The 16331-nt window shown below is 39.8% G+C and overlaps 1 protein-coding gene across 11 annotated transcripts in view; it reads right to left on the bottom strand.

Annotated features, from left to right (window-relative positions):
• SLC9A9 (solute carrier family 9 member A9) overlaps nucleotides 1-16331 on the bottom strand; it is a 655912-nt gene that overhangs the window by 522553 nt on the left and 117028 nt on the right. For 8 of the 11 annotated variants that reach the window (XM_072792384.1, XM_072792386.1, XM_072792387.1 and 5 more), the window contains one exon: nucleotides 13848-14569. The exons of 2 other annotated variants lie outside the window; for them this stretch is intronic. In XM_072792384.1, the coding sequence (XP_072648485.1) occupies nucleotides 13848-14022 (175 nt within the window). In that variant the 5' untranslated portion in view covers nucleotides 14023-14569. Of the gene's footprint in view, nucleotides 1-2537; nucleotides 2918-13847; nucleotides 14570-16331 lie in introns of those variants that run through there. One more of the 11 variants, XM_072792393.1, reaches the window with a different exon arrangement.

Genomic DNA, 16331 nt, shown 5'->3' with positions numbered 1-16331 from the left:
CAGCTGGTAAGCCCTCTGTGTTATATGAGTATAGAGAGAAAACAGTCCAAAGCCCTTTGAATGATGCAAAGCTTTACATGAATCTTAAAAGGTCATGTAAGATTTGTCCAGATAAGCTGAATCAGGGAGTAAGTTGGGATCCAGGTTGCACACGTGGGTGGCAGTACATAACAGCAGAGACAGCTAAAAGATCTCCAGGATTTCTGTTCACACAAGTGTGTAGCATAAGCTGGCAGGAGCGTAGATGCTCAGCCAGAAATTGTGTTTCCTGATTGTCTTGTATCTGGTTGGGTTCTCACCAATGGAATATAAGCAGAAGTGATAGGTGTCACTTCTGGAACACAGCTTTGGATGTGTCAGATGGGGAGGAAACAAAGCCATATAGAGAGACAGAGCCACCAGACTGAAGGAGTCTGGGTCCTTGAGATACCAGATGGGGGGAAGCTATCTGCCAACCAGGAATACCTTACATTGGACTATTATGTGAATGAAAAGTTAACTTCTGTTGTGTTGTTCCCGAAATTGTAGGGTTAATGTGTTAACTATAACCAGGATAACGTACTGAAGATTATCTATAAATACAGAATGACTTAAGGAATATGTTGGTTTTAGAGAGTAAGCAGTGGTGCAGGAAGAGAATAAATGGAGGGAGATAACGAAGATAGACATAGAGATGGAAAGAAAGAGAGAGGTTGAAAACTCTAGACCGCAGACTATAGGCAGAGACCAAGTCATAAAGAAGTTCCTCAGTCATGGTATAAAGTGTTTATTTTTAATTTGATGGTAATCTAAAACTATTGAAATATTTTAGGCAGGAACATAAAACAATAAAATTTTTATGTAAGAGCTGTCACTTTGGCAACAATGTGGAGAACTGAAGGGAATGATGGATGAGAATAAAAACAGATTTCTTTCAAGAATATTTTTACCTCATTCCAGTTTCAGTATTTGGCCCACTCCTCCATAATAGAGAAATACAGTGTCCTAACCTTCGTTAGCAGAGAATATAAGTGATGGGTACCTAACCACCGTGAGTGCTTAAGGCACCATCAAACAGGGGGCAGACTGTCATGTGCCATGTCAAACAATTACAATAAAACTAATCAGGAAAGAGAAGGGAAAACACATTATCTACGCTGCAAGTGGTTTAGGGTGCCTGTGAAGAACATCACTTTTCCAATACTCTTTGGCTAAGAAGGATTCATTTTCTAAGTTATTCAGCAGGTACCATGAGTGATTCTATGACCTGTGCTTTCTATTTAAGTGGGATATAAATAAAGGAAGCACAAGGCGCTATCTGCATTGGGCCCGAATAGAGAGAACCTATACTAATACCATTCAAAATTCCCAGAAGGTGAGCCACTTATTTTTGCAATATGCTTTCAGTGTAATAACAAGTTAACATGAAGTGTCCACTGTTTATTCCCAAGCAGGGAACTCAACTTTTTGTCATAATGAGTGCGTAGTACCCTGGGCCCTTGTGGTTAAATTCATACAAGTCCTCAAAACCTGAACGGCCCTGCTTGGACCTTTGTAAGAGCTCAGGTCCCAGCTTTCAACAAGAGGCATGCTGGAGTTAAATGGAGTAAGATGCTTGTCAACAGGGGTGACCAGGTGTAATGGCATCTCTCAAATAAATCTCCCACTCTGAGGACTGCAGTTGATCGATGGTGTCAGCTACTTACTGTGCTCCGGAGTCCACAACCGAATTCACTGAAGCCAGTCAATGACTGAGTTCAGTAAGGGTATCAAGGCAGGGAGGTGGGGCTGCTCTGAAGGGTCACCATGGCTTAAGGATACCTCATCAGCCTTGCTAAACCTTTCTTGGAATTGTGCCATAATCTAAGCCTTTTCCGACCCAGCCTTCCTCTCCTCCCTCCCTCCCTCCACAGGGGCCGCTGCTATACCAAAGTCTGACAGCTGTCTCAGAATCCAAAAGCACCCTCCCCATTTTCCCTCAGAAAAGTTTCCCCAAGAAATCTTTCACACAATTAATCTCTTCCCGGTGTCTGCTCCTCAGAGGATCCAAATGAACACACTTGACAAAAGGTTCTAGTCCTGCTCCCCTTGACCCCAAGTCTTGAGAGGAAGCAACATCTTGACACAGTGTGATGGCCAGTGGGGAAACTGAAGTGGCACGGTGTACTCAGTTAATAAATGCAAACACCCATTTGTGCAACCCCACTACAGTAGCAGCAGCTGGAAAATTCTTAATGTCCGAGGCCAGACACCTGCCCATAGAGCCTGACGATGCTTCTGACAGCCAAACGTCCATTCAGTGCTTTAGCCATATGTTGAAATGAATAGGGGGAGTTGAATTAAGGCACTCCAACACAATATTGTTTGAAAGCAGGTGACAGAGTAGGAGTGCTCATAGGAAGAAAATGCTGTTGAAAAGGGTTGTTTGTATATCCCCACAAAGGTGTAGGATAAAGAAAGCACTGGCCACCTATACACAGAAGGAAAGAGACCGGCTGCCACAGTTTATGGACACAAACCACCAATCCCAGTGGTAAGCCACAAAGCCCTGACCTTACCTTCCCAGGAGAAAAAAGAGGCAGCTCGTCCCAGCAAAGCAACGCCATGGAGCACATATGCACAGGCCTGGTTCTAGGTTATATTCTCACAAGCATGACATTTCCCTAAGCTCTGCTCCCTAGTCAGCTGGTGGCATCACCTTCTCCAAGCAAAACTAGTCCAGATGCATCCCCTGCCCCTGCAAGTTTGGATATATTTGGACAACTGGGATGACAATAGTATAGATGTGCTCTCTAGTGAACTCTGACCTCTCCCTATCAGTATACAAGCTCCTGGATGGAGTTTGGACAATATACCTCATCCCTAAAGCACTCATAGTCCTACAAATCCCATCTCAAGTCCCACTGTGAGGGGCCCATGCTCTGATACAGCCTGTGCTCAATGAGTTCCCTCATCTTTGAGTTCTCACAGCATTCACAGCTTAAACCACACCCTTTATGGCCCAATTTTATAAAGGCTTACATTGTTCATTCAGCATTGCTTTGCAGACCTTGGCTTTGTCTCCCCCACTAGACAATGCAACTGTTTAGGACAGAGGCTCTGTGCTATTCTTCCTCTCTTTTTCCTTGAGAAAAGCTACACTTTAGGCAGAATTGTAACCCAACTTTCTCTAAGCCCACAAACTCCCTTGCAGTCAAGAAGAAAAGGATCCTCCAAGTTTATGTAGTTGGTCAGTGACCAAAATTTCAAAATGTCAAATGTAAGGGACATCACACTGAATGCTGTGATGTTCCTTTCCTTGCAGAGCTTGCAATATAACACCCATAACAGATGTCCAACAGGCATGGATATGATGTTGGTAGGAGAAGAAAGGAGAGATGAAGGGAGGAAAAAGTGCCTAATGGGACGCAATAGAGAAACATTTAGAAATATGAGCCTTGTCTCTCTGAACTGGTTTTCGCTTCATTCTCCACATTGAAAATATAAGAAAACTCCACTCCCTCCCTCATTGTGCTTTCATGCCACAGACACACAAGGCATTGCTCTAAGACTTGGGAGAATTATAAAAATGAAAAAATATGGTCCTGACCGTAAAATATTAAAATATTTTAATCCTACCAGGCCTTTTCCTCTTGCCCAATCCTGTGATCATGATTCTCAGAAATAAAAAGGTACAAGTATTTCCTGTGTCTTCTTCTATTAAGGCTATTTTTCATCTCCAATCCCCCTGCATCTTATTGACAGTCATTCTATATGATGCTGAAGCATTTTCCTAAAGGGGTTTTTCTTAGAGGAATATAGATGGGGATTTACTTTTATATATAATTATTATATTTATATATAATAAACAGATTACAGAATGATTTTGAAAACACAAAGTGTTAAAATCTCTCTGGCTCTGTTCGATCCATGATTGTGTTCATACACTATCACACACACTGCCATACTGCATGGCACACTCCAGCAGGCTCCCTTTAGACTCTTTTTCTATATGATTCCAGATACTCCCCTGGAGCACAATGCAACAAACCCATCTATACACATGCATCTAATCAGACTAGTCCATGGGTACATATTTAAATGCAGCATGATATCAGAGAGAATTTAGAAGCCTAAAGCAAATGCATGTAGTTATTAATATGTGAAGACTAAAGAAGAAATGAGTTTTGTAGTTCTTTCATTCTGCATGCATTGAGTGGCTACCAAGAATAACCCTAGATAAATGGAGCATTGCCCCTTATTAAAACAAGAAAATGAATCTTGATCCTATATATTATATATCAACTTGATTAGTGTATCACACACTGTTGATTGCCAACCCAGCATCCGTCTCCCCCTCTTTTCCCAACAAAGCCCTGATTTCTTCAGCTGTCCACCTCTCCTCACACAGCTATGTACTGAGGGTAAGTTGACCTCTCCCTCCGCTCCAAGGGTATCTCCATTCCCCTTGCTGATAATTGGTACTAGAATGGCATATGACTCTATTCTAGTCAATAAAAAATGAAGGGAAGCTGCTTAGTGAGCTTTTTAGAAAAGCTTTGACATCCTAAAAGAGAGAGATAGAGAGTGACGAGCTCTCTTCTTCCTCAGGATATTATTGGGCCTGGTTAGGATACCAGGAACTTCCATATTCATCTTACTCCTCATGTGATTTTAAGTCAGCAGTAGGAATAGCAGAGCAAAGAAAAGGAAAGAACCTGAGCCTTTGATGACAAAACGGGCTGCTGAATTAATCAGCCCTGAAGACTATTCTCCAGAGTTTTAGTCAGGGGAGATAATAAATGTCTTTATTGCTTAAGTCTGTTTCAGTCAAGGTTTCTGTTATCAGCAACTGAATGCATCCTCATATATGTAAGCTATTTTTTAAACAAGTAAATGTACAAAGTCCTAAGGAACCCTAAAGGAGAGACTAAAACTCCACTCCCCAAAGTGTTAGGGAAGGCCTCACATAGGAGGTTCTAAGGATATGTAGGCATTCTCCAGGTAGAGTAGAGGGCAAGGACTTTCCAGAAAGAAGCATTCAGAAATCAGTGAGCATGGTGCTAATCAGGCACATCAAGCAGTTTGGGATGGCTGACTAGGGTAGCTGAGATCAAGGGGCCCCACAGCTGAGAAACAGAGAGGGTATTCAAGAAGGAGAGATGGTTGACAAGAAGGTCTTGAGAAAGACCTTCTTGTTGGGAGAAAGATTCACTGTGATTTTTAGCTAAGGAAACCATTGGGAGACAATTATGTGAAGGGAAAAATAAGAATTAAGATACGGTGAGGACATGGAGAGGAAGTTAACATTAGAATTTGTCTAATTTTCCTGAGGAAGAATTTAGCAAAGGAATTTGAGTACAGGAATTTTAAGACGACAGTAGTAAAATTAACCCCAAGGGTTGTTTACCATTATTAGGACTATTTATTTATTTATTTAATTTTTTTTAAAGATTCTTTTTTTAATTTTTATTTATTTATGATAGTCACAGAGAGAGAGAGAGAGAGAGAGGTGCAGAGACACAGGCAGAGGGAGAAGCAGGCTCCATGCACCGGGAGCCCGACGTGGGTTTCGATCCCGGGTCTCCAGGATCGCGCCCTGGGCCAAAGGCAGACGCCAAACCGCTGTGGCACCCAGGGATCCCCTATTAGGACTTTTTAAAGCAGAGACTCTAAGGTACTATTTCAGTCACCCAGATTCAAAAAATATGAATTAGGGATTCAAAAATGTGGAAATGAAGAAGGAAACGGTGTGACAAATATTGTAAGGAAGCCAAATCAGTGGACACCATTTAACTGCCTGCAAGATAGTATTCACAAATAGTAGACTTTAAGTGTCATCTCCACAATTTTTACCTTTTTGCTCAATAGTTATGTACCTCCCCATCTTATCAAAACCTTTACCAGAACAGTGATTTAGAGATGATATGGGTTTGAAATTTCAAATGTTAAATGTATTGCCTAAATTTTGCTGTGAGTACTTCAGTTTTACACTGAGATTAATCACAGATAGAACCGAAAGTAAAAATATACAATGTTCTCTGATTATTTAGGGATTCCATTCCTTCTCTGCCCTCCCACCAATCTTCTAAATTCAAAGGACTAAAGGAAATTGTGGGTGTTGCTAAAAGGGACACAATTTATTGCTCTGTGCTGGATCACTGTCATCTTGCTTTGGTGAAGAAAAAAATCCTGTAAGGGTTTCAGAACAGGTCTGGGACACCTGCCAGTCTGAGTATCCCATGATATTCCAAGGTGGAAAGGGGTCCATGAACCTGTCCCACCTTAGGATGCCTCATTCAAAGTTCTATCTTCCTATAAGTTAGGGTCATATGGGAAATGACGGAAAGAAACAACCAATCAGATCTTCTATCATGGTAGGGTGTCCAACGTTTTTCCCCATTCTTGGTATACACCAAACAGCATACATAGGCACACACGCATGCACACAACATACACACACACAGACATACACATCCCGCACATTTCACAGCATTCTGAGGTTCCTAACATAGGATTATAGGTAACTTTTCTCTAGAAATTATCTTAGCCACCAGCTTATGCATAGCTACCATCCTTCCTTGCAATCATCTTAGGAAGTTTACAGAAGAAATATAGAGGTAGAGATATCTAACTAGCCACGTACTGACTAAAATAAAATGATTTCTTACTTTATAATGCTTTTTAAAAAAGATTCTTTATTTATTTATTCATGAGAGACACAGAGAGAGAGAGGCAGAGACACAGGCAGAGGGAGAAGCAGGCTCCATGCAGGGAGCCCGACGTGGGACTCGATCTCGGGACCCCAGGATCACGCCCTGGGCCGAAGGCAGGCACCCAACCACTGAGCCACCCAGGGATCCCCATTACTTTATAATGCTTACACAAAACAATCTATTTTTTCCTTAGACCAGAGGAGGAAACATTACAAAGTAATATAAATAATGAAAGAGCAGAGGGGAGTAAGGAACTCTCTAATAAGTGAAGATTTTCTCCCAAACCCACTTTCATCATAGGAGGGTAATGGAGAAAGAGAAGAGATAGAAGAAAGTAAAGGACACAAAAGCAGGAACCACCATGTTCAACTTTATTTTCCTAGAAAAGTAGTTCTCAAACTTTAGTGCATTAGAAATCTCTGAAAGATTTGTTAAATACAGATTGCTGGACGCTGCCCCAAGTTTCCTATTCAGTAGGTCTGGGTTGTGGCCCACATGCTTGCATTTCTAAGTTTCTCAGGTGATGCTGATGCTATGAGAAGCACTGTCATAGAAGATCAACAAATAGGGGCACTTGGGTGGCTCAGTGTTTGAGCATCTGCCCTTGGCTCAGGTCCTGGCCCCAGGGTCCTGGGATCAAGTCCCACATGAGGCTCCCTGCTTCTCCCTCTGTCTGCGTCTCTGCCTCTCTCTTGGTGTGTCTCTCCTGAATAAATAAATTATTTTTTTTTAAAAGACAACAAATAGTTTCTACCATATGAGTACCATCTCAGTCACAGAACTCTGTCAATGTCCATGCCACGTCAGGCTCATACACACAGGTTTCAAACAGCATGGAGATCCCAGAGGCATAATTAAAGATTCTACCTTCAGTTCTTTCCTAAAATTCAATTCAATTAAACTAACATCCGATGAAAGCCTATTTTGCATGATTCACAAGAATAAGGCATTTACAGTAACTTCCCCCACCCATTCTGACAGCCCCAGACATTTAAAACCAGAGCGACTGTGGACTTGCAACACTGCTTTCCCTGATGCTGGGGCAGATTTTTCCAGGGCAGCCTCATCACTCTCCCTGGGATATTTTAACCCAGCTTCTTGGCATGGATGTACTTTCAAAATATTGCTCCCACTGTATTTCTCATGCTGGGCTTTTTGCTATGATAGGATAACATTTCTGAGGCCTTAAGGTAGAAGGAAAACTTAACTACTTGCTTCCTTTCCCCAACCTTTCCCCACTCCTGCCTATATATCAGCAGCAGACTTCGGTGAGAGAACAAAATTTGAGAGTCCCAGGTTTCAAAATGGCCTTGACAATTATTCTGTGAAGCCTTGGCCAAAGTTGTAAATTTTCTGAGCTTTTGCGTCCTTATATCCAAACTCTATTTTGTACTGTATTTTGCATGGATGTGGTAAGGATTAGCAATATTTACAGTTAGATATCTCAGCCTCTATCTTTCTTCTGTAAACTTCCTATGATACTATCACCTGGCACAGAGTAGACATTTATTAAATAATGGCTAGTTGTGTGAAAGAACGTGGGTTTTACGGTCCTGGGCTTGAAGCACAGCCCTGTTACCAGCAAGTTATTTCATGTCTCTGAGGATCAGTTTCCTCATTTGTAATATGAAAATGATAATACCTCCTTCCCAACCCACACATGCACACATGAATACACCCAGGTTTGTGATATCCAGTGGTCACATGGAGTCAAACTACCAAGGTTTGAGTCCCAGCTATGGCATTTTGTAGTTATGTGACCTTAAACAAGTTATTTGATTTTTGATGCGTCAGTTTTCCCATCTAAAAAAAGGTTGTTGTGAAGATTAAATGAGTGAACATACATAAAGCCCTTATGACAACATAGTTCACATCGTAAACACTATTTATGTTAGCTATTTTTACTATTATATTTTGATGTGCTTCACAAATGTTAGTTCTTTATATCTCTTCTTCCCTAACCATATAACTTTAATCCAATCTAGATTATATGTAAACATCATAAGAAGTTTGAATCATAGATTCATTTTCTTGGTATGTACACTCCTTAGCCTCTAATACCCTGAGAGAAGATCTTCCGAGGCAGCACAATAGTTTGCACTCAGGGTTTCCTCTGCAGCTCCTTAGAGAATCAGAAGCACAACAGAATGTATAGGAGGTTATTTTCTTAAAATCAACTTTTGAAAACCTACAGAAAGCAATATACCTTGGATTTTTTTTTACTTTTCAACATTTATTTGAATATTCACTTTACAGCACGGAAAACCTTGCCCTGATCTCTGAAGCTCCTTAAAATCAACTTTTTTACACTAAAGGGAGAGCAAGTTCAGTTCATTGGGTTCTTAACTCTAATTACTTTTCCTGCAGGTCCCTTCAAATTAAACCAGAACCACTCTGATTTTCACAGAACATGCATCCATAAACCCCTGAATCCTCAACCTACCCTCTCTGTTCTGGTGATATAACTTGCTTTCCTTACCTTTCTTTTTTTTTTTTCTTCTTCTTCTAGGGATTTTATTTGAGAGACAGAGAGCATAAGCAGGGGGAGGGGCGGAGGGAGAAGCTTACTCCCTGCACTGAGCAGGGAGCCATCCCAGGACCCTCCCAATGTGGGGCTCCATCCCAGGACCCTGGGACCGTGACCTGAGCCAAAGGCAGATGCTTAACTGACTGAGCCACCTAGGAACCCCTCTCCTTACCCTTCTGACAGGAATTCAATAAAATTTCCCGAGCACCCATTACAAAATCAGAGCAGAACTACAAGAAGAGTGGTGAAATAACACTAACTAAATCCCTGTCCAAGAGGGTTCTAAGAAGAAAGTTACTGGTTTAGATTGGAGTGGCTGAGAGATGCCTGATGGCTGAAGTTAGTCTTGGCCTAAATTTTGAAGGACTTTTGCAGCTGGGAGTATGCTTTCATTTCTTCCTCATTTTACAGATGAAACAAATAAGGCCAGAGATTAAGTCATTCACCCAAAGTAATGCATCTAGCTACTGAAAAAAAAAAAATCATCAGGATTTTAAAACCCAAATCCCCACAAGAGCATCCAATGCTTTCTCCATAAAGCACAGCACATTTGAGTAAGTACGAAGCCTCAGAAGAGCCTTCCAGGCAGGGGGAGGAGTGCAAAGTGGTAATAAACATCTTTTATGGTCCTAGCAGCCAGGAAGGCAGTGCTGGAAACGCAGCAACATGGATCAGTAGGGTGGAGCCACATCGTGTTCAGCAGCACAATTTTATCCTGAGGAACCTCCAAGCAGTGCTACGATGAAATTAAGAACCTACGATTTTTCAAGAAAGATAGCTTTTAAAACCTTAGTGATTCATCATGTAACTATAATATCTTTAAATTTTAAAAAAAACATGCTATTGAGTGAATTATTTGATCCTATAAAATTGCTAAGTGTACTGTTAAAAGATCAGACATAGCTTACATAGTTTAATATGACACAGTTTAATGAATTCAAAATCTAAAGTTTGTGGCTTGAAATTTTCCTTCTGTCCACTAAACAGTGAGCAAATTTCCACATGAGTTCAGAGACTGTCCCTCATATCGGAAGGCCATAAAAATCGAAGATAGAATTCTAAGAGGTTTAAATTGTTCCATCCTAAAGCTTAGATCCCAATCCTAAAACGTATAGCATTATGCATATCCTCTAGAGTATGAGAGCCCCCAGTGATGGGTAACGAAATTCTTAATGCTATCAGGGAACATGGAGCAATTTTTCTTTTATGAACAATGAACATGGGACACAGGGTCCTAAGTGAGCAGGCTTAAGTGCACCAGCTGCTATCAATCAATATTTTGACCATTAATAGTCATTTAAGCTTTTAGTCCAATTTAAAGGAATATCATCATTGCTTAGATATTAAACCACTTATAGATTCCAATCCTTGAATTCTGAAATAATGAGAGCCATAGAATGTCATGAGAAACAATTACCCATTACTGTTCCTCATGAAGCAAAAATATTATTATAATGCTGCCACTGCTCTTCAAAAGCATCTTAGGACCCCTTTATGTCAAAAAAGAAGACATTTTTCATATAATAGATTATTTGTAGTTGGAACATCAGATTTACCTCCAATGAACAGGGAATCAAACCAAACACTACACATGACTTTTCGTGGCCGCTACAACCCTTTGGATGATATTTTAAGGTTGACAACTTGGAAATTATTTCTAACAATAACAGTTAAATGCTGTTTGATAACTTTCCCCCTCATTTTCCTTTACTACTTTCCTAAGCCCCTGCTCCTTAGAATTTTTAAATTGGATTCCTGATATGCTGATAAAATGCATTAACATCTATTAGATATTAAGGATCTTAGACATATTTCAACAGAATACCAGCAGAAAGGCAGAATGTCTTAGTAGAGATGAGGTTGAATTCCCTATCAGCAGCTAATTACATGACCTTCGCCTGTATAAGTTTTTCTTTCCTTGCCTGTGAAATTAAGATGTTGGAATTATCATCTCTAAGACCCCTTCCCAATTCATGAATTTCAAATTCTTTTATAGGCACTGGTCACTTCATTCACTTGGCATTTCCTATCCCTTCTCATTTAAACATGTTTATTAGAATGTCCAATCCTGTTCCTTTTTTGTAGTCTCAGACTATTTTATCACAGACAGAAAGTCTTGATAAACATTTCAGATATAACATTTAGATCATCCCTGAAGAAGAAACATGGTATGTCACTAATGCCATCCATATAGACTGTTTTCAGAGACTATTGGTAACAATGAACAGGAACCAATCTTATTAGACATGTGTATAGATGTATAAAAGCACATGGACCTTGTTATGAATGAGTGTCCAGTTTTGAGGAAGTTACTTCACTATTCTGAGATTTAGTTTCTTCCTCTGTATAACAAAGGAGCTGGAGAAGATAACCTCTAAGATCCCCTCAAATTTCAACAAGTATAATTCTATACCAACAAAAAAATTAAACAATAAAATAAAAGTTTTTTCATTGGTTTATATAGTTCAACATAACCCAAGGATACTCAGGATCCTAGTAAAGGAATAGTTATGCATATATATATGTTTCATAATTTTTTTAAGTTTTATTTGTTTATTTCAGAGAGAGAGCATGTATGTAGGCAAGTGAGAGGAGGAGCAAAGGGAGAGGGAGAGAGAGAGAAGCAGATTCCATGCTCAGTGTGGAGCTCAATTTGAGGCCATCTCATGATCCTGAGATCATGACCTGAGCCAAAATCAAGGGTCAGCCACTCAAGCGACCCTGTTCTCACAATTCTTATAATCATTTTACTTTGCTTTCAGAACTTGCTTCAATAACTGACATATAAAAAGTTCATGAAAGAACAGTAATTAGACAACTTAATCCCACTCTTATAAACCATAAGCTTTAAGAAAGCAACTTAAAGAAGTGCTATCTGAATTAATGTGCAATATGCTAATATTTTATGACTTTAATCATAACTTAAAAGTATTTCATGAAGTTTTGAGAATTAAAGGTAATCTGGGATTTTTTCAGGCTCAAAAGTAAAAGCTGCACGTATTTATTGTGAGTACAAAGCATAGTTGAATTTTAATAAATCACCAAAATTTAATCAAAAGTTTTACAAAATGGAATCTCCATGATAGATAAACTGAAATTGGCAAAAGGAGTCATAGTTTAATCAAACTTAGTGCTGTGAAGAAATCTTTTCTTCTTATTAGAAGTAATTTTATAAAAGTTTATGATTTTAAAATCTGTGTTGTCTTACAAAACCATACATAGACTTTATGCCAAGAATTACATTGTTTCTGGCTTCTTAGATTACATCCCATATCCTCATTGATTATTGATTAGCCAAGTCAAGAGAAATATCGTGGTTCATTCTTGATGGAGAAGGGCAAATGACTGCCGCCTAGGGCTTTACATCTGATGGAATCACCTTCTTTCTCTTTGACTTTCTCTTCAACCTGATTGTGTTCTCCTCTCAAAAGAGAGTTTTGTGCTTTAAGAACCTCAATACAAAGGAATTTAACTCTATGCTCTGAAGAAATCAGCACATCAAGCCTCCTGAAAGAAATTATATTGCTTAGCCTAAAACTTGTAGCTCCTAGCTTGTATCTCACAGCAGAATCCAGTTAAGGCATAGAATTTCTCATGGTCTCAAATCATGACTGTACATCGTTATCATCAGGACGTCACATGGTTTGCATGTAAAATGTTCATTGATCCTGTTTCCTGAACCTCAGGGACAGAAACAGTTTCAAGACTTCAAAATGAGGGAAATAAAATATAGAAGTACATTTTTTGCAATGAATTACAGCAATGCTTCACTGTTTTCGTTGTGTTCAAAATTCCTATTATCAAGCTGAATTTGTTTTAAAACTACTAGTGCCTTGCGTTTTACTTTCAAAGATGAGAGTACAGTACAGATAATCTCTGTCACGTTTTATTCAACTTTTTGAAAGGCATGACATGGTAAATTGCACAGAAGGAGTAACACTTTGGGAGTTTAAATTGTAAAATGCTTTTCCACGTCTTGCCCCCTCTCCTCCCAAAAAAGACACATCGCACATAATATTAAAATGGCAAGAATTACAAGTTAGAAAGTCTGAAATCAGCCTAAGAAATGAGAAGTATTGCAGAAAGAAACTCTCATATGAGAAAAGAAAACATTGCCCATGTAATTAAAATGGATTTGGGTACAATTATCCCAATAGGAGGGGTGGGGTATGTTTCTGCACATCTCCTCCTTGAAACTAGGTGACAAAAAGAGGATTTACTCCGTACATTTTTTAAAAGATGTCATTTCTAGGACTTTATAGTGCTTCTCAGTCCCTCCTGTGAAAGACGGGCTGTTCTTTGTGACTGAGGAGCCATGACTTCCCAATATCTATCATTACAGAAACAAACAGTTTGCTCCCTTTGGCTCCCCACATGACAATGGCCCTGCATCTGTCAACAGGCTCGCGTTCTGTGCGGCGTGAGAACATAACATGACTGTGACACTTACTCCTGTGACAGGGCAAATTTTCGGCAGCTCATCTGGAGAGAGATGAGCATTCATTATGCTGCGGCACCTTTCATCAAGCTAATGACATTTCAATCAGCACATTTTCTCCAGTTTCAGTACTTTGCCATCTGAGCACAAGTCTCTAATTGCGACCAAGCAACAAGTTTCACATCAATCCTGCGATTTCTGCACTCACCGTACACCATGGCTCCTCCGGTTTCATGCAAGAAGCGAAATCGATGATTCTTAAATAACCAGATTGTCAAAATGGTAAGGATGAGCAAAAAATTAAAGACCAGCAGCTCCACTGCTCCCTGGTGTTGAAACCGATACTCATCCTTCTCTGACATAAACCTTTGCTGTCTCTCCATTCTCGGGTCTTCTTGGGACCCCTGAAGCCAAAACCCTGGATATGGGCTATTTCATCAGGATCTGCAGATGGGCTGAGATGGGCTGGCCGCCTGGAGATTTCAGAATAAGCCCTGCCACCGAAGTTGCTACTTCATGAGCGTCTGCCTTGGCTTAGTATTCAGATGGCTTCTAGTTACAACTTCCTGTTTCTCTCTTAAAGCAGCCCTGGCTCTTTTCAAACTCCAGGGTGTAGTTTCATCAGGGACTCTTATGTCTTTCAATGATTCATTTCCACGAAATTATCTTTCACGTTGGACAGCCCTGCGAGTCATCTTCCCGAGATCTCGAATCATGATTCTCACTGTCTCAAAGGAGCAGAGCTCTTTAAGCTGGATAACTGGTGAATCGTAGATGAAGAGTCAAACAGATCACCTTTCATCAGCAACGTTTTCTAAGTTCAAGAGGCTGATTCCCGAGTCCTACCCTCACTCACTCACAGGCCAGATTTCTCCTCTTCAGCCAAGGTCTACCAATGTGATAGGGATTGATTGACAGCTCTGATTTGACCTAAAGATATTTCACAGGAATTTTCTTTTAAATTGAGAAGCAAGAAGGAGTTTAGGATATGATTCTTTGTCTCTCTCTCTTTCTTTCTTTCTTTCTTTCTTTCTTTCTTTCTTTCTTTCTTTCTTTCTTTCTTTCTCTGGCTTTATGTAACTGGTAGTCACAAGCACAGCATTTAAACTCTGAATCAATTGTTTCCCTTTTAACAAGAATAAATGTAAGCAAAAGACCGAAAGAAAATCCTGTTCCCATCTCTACAGCTGTGCTGTTTGGATATGTTGAGTCAAAAAAGAAGAGACACTAAACACTGATCTCTGATGGAAGAAACTATACCACCATCCTCAGTAGTACCACATACATGGATTTCTCTATAGTTTCTAGCCCAGACATTCAGGATCCACAGAAATGTGCTGCAAATCACAAACCTCCTCTGTCCTGTGGCAAAACAATGTGGTTAGGTCACTAAGGAACAGTCTGCCATCAGCTGTGAAGGCTTCAGAAAGCACAAGGCTCAGACAGTACCAGCGATGATTCTTCAGATCACCTTCCATTTGGCAGGCTGGTTCTGTTTGAATTTATATTTTTATGCTGTTTGAAAACATTCAAGACAATACTATGCTATGCTGTTTTTTAGCAACTGTTATGATTTGTTTGCCTTATTGGTTCTATAAGGCAATTAGGTACATTCAAGGGTTAAGTGAGGTTTTGTTTTTGGTTTTTTTTTTTTTTTTCATTTCATGGTATTATTTTAACTCAGGAGTATTAATCATTTAGTATCCCCATACTTGACAGAATTGGTATTCAATTTATGGTGTACACCATTCCTTGAGTAGGAGGAGTCCAAATATATCCTCAAAAGATCTTGTCACCAAAAGCTAAAGGTCAAACATGTAATATATTGGGAGCTAACTAACTCCTCATAACAGTTTCACCCACAGGAAAGCCTATCAACCACTTACTGTGAAACTGCTGTTTCAGCTTCTTTGCTTTCTGCAACTTTTGAAGGCGATTTCCTCTCTGAGTTTAACTCAGCAGGGGGTATTTATGTGGGCTGCAGATGTTCTTTTAACACACTACCCTTTTTGGCAGGCATATCTGTGATGACTAATATTCAAACTGTTTTGAAATCTGTCAGGTAATGCTTGCAAGAATATCATGAAGCTTTGTTAGCAGGTCCTACCTTTATAATTTTGCAACCCCACAGGTTTAGTCTTGAGTTGCTAGATTTACAAGATAACCCAGATTCAAAGCCTGACAATTCCCTGTCTTTTCTTTCCTTTTTTTTTTCTTTTTTTTTTTTTCTGTTTCAATCATCATTTAGTTACCTTGGTTTCCTTTTAATAATAATGATTATTCCATTTGGGTAGAATAGACTTTCTTCAGTTGTCTTTTTGTGACATCCAATTGCACTCTCTTCCCCAGTAAGACAATTCAATGAGAGGATTAAAGGTCCTTGGGATGTTTTCGATTGGCTAATACATTGTTTTAAAAGTCCTAAACTGGATGTCAACATATTCAAATAAGCATATTTCACAATTAAAAATTATAGGGCAGCCCGGGTGGCTCAGCGGCTTAGCGCCACCTTCAGCCCAGGGCTTGATCCTGGAGACCCGGGATCGAGTCCCACATCGGGCTCCGTGCATGGAGCCTGCTTCTCCCTCTGCCTGTGTCTCTGCTTCTCTCCCTGTGTCTCTCATGAATAAATAAATAAAATCTCTTTTTAAAAAAATTATATACATGGCTTCTCTAGAGAAAACTGGTAAGA

Source organism: Canis lupus, chromosome 22 (genome assembly GCF_048164855.1).
Source record: "Canis lupus baileyi chromosome 22, mCanLup2.hap1, whole genome shotgun sequence".
In the NCBI taxonomy this organism is placed as follows: Eukaryota; Metazoa; Chordata; class Mammalia; order Carnivora; family Canidae; genus Canis; species Canis lupus.
This window is presented reverse-complemented; position numbering and strand designations above follow the sequence as displayed.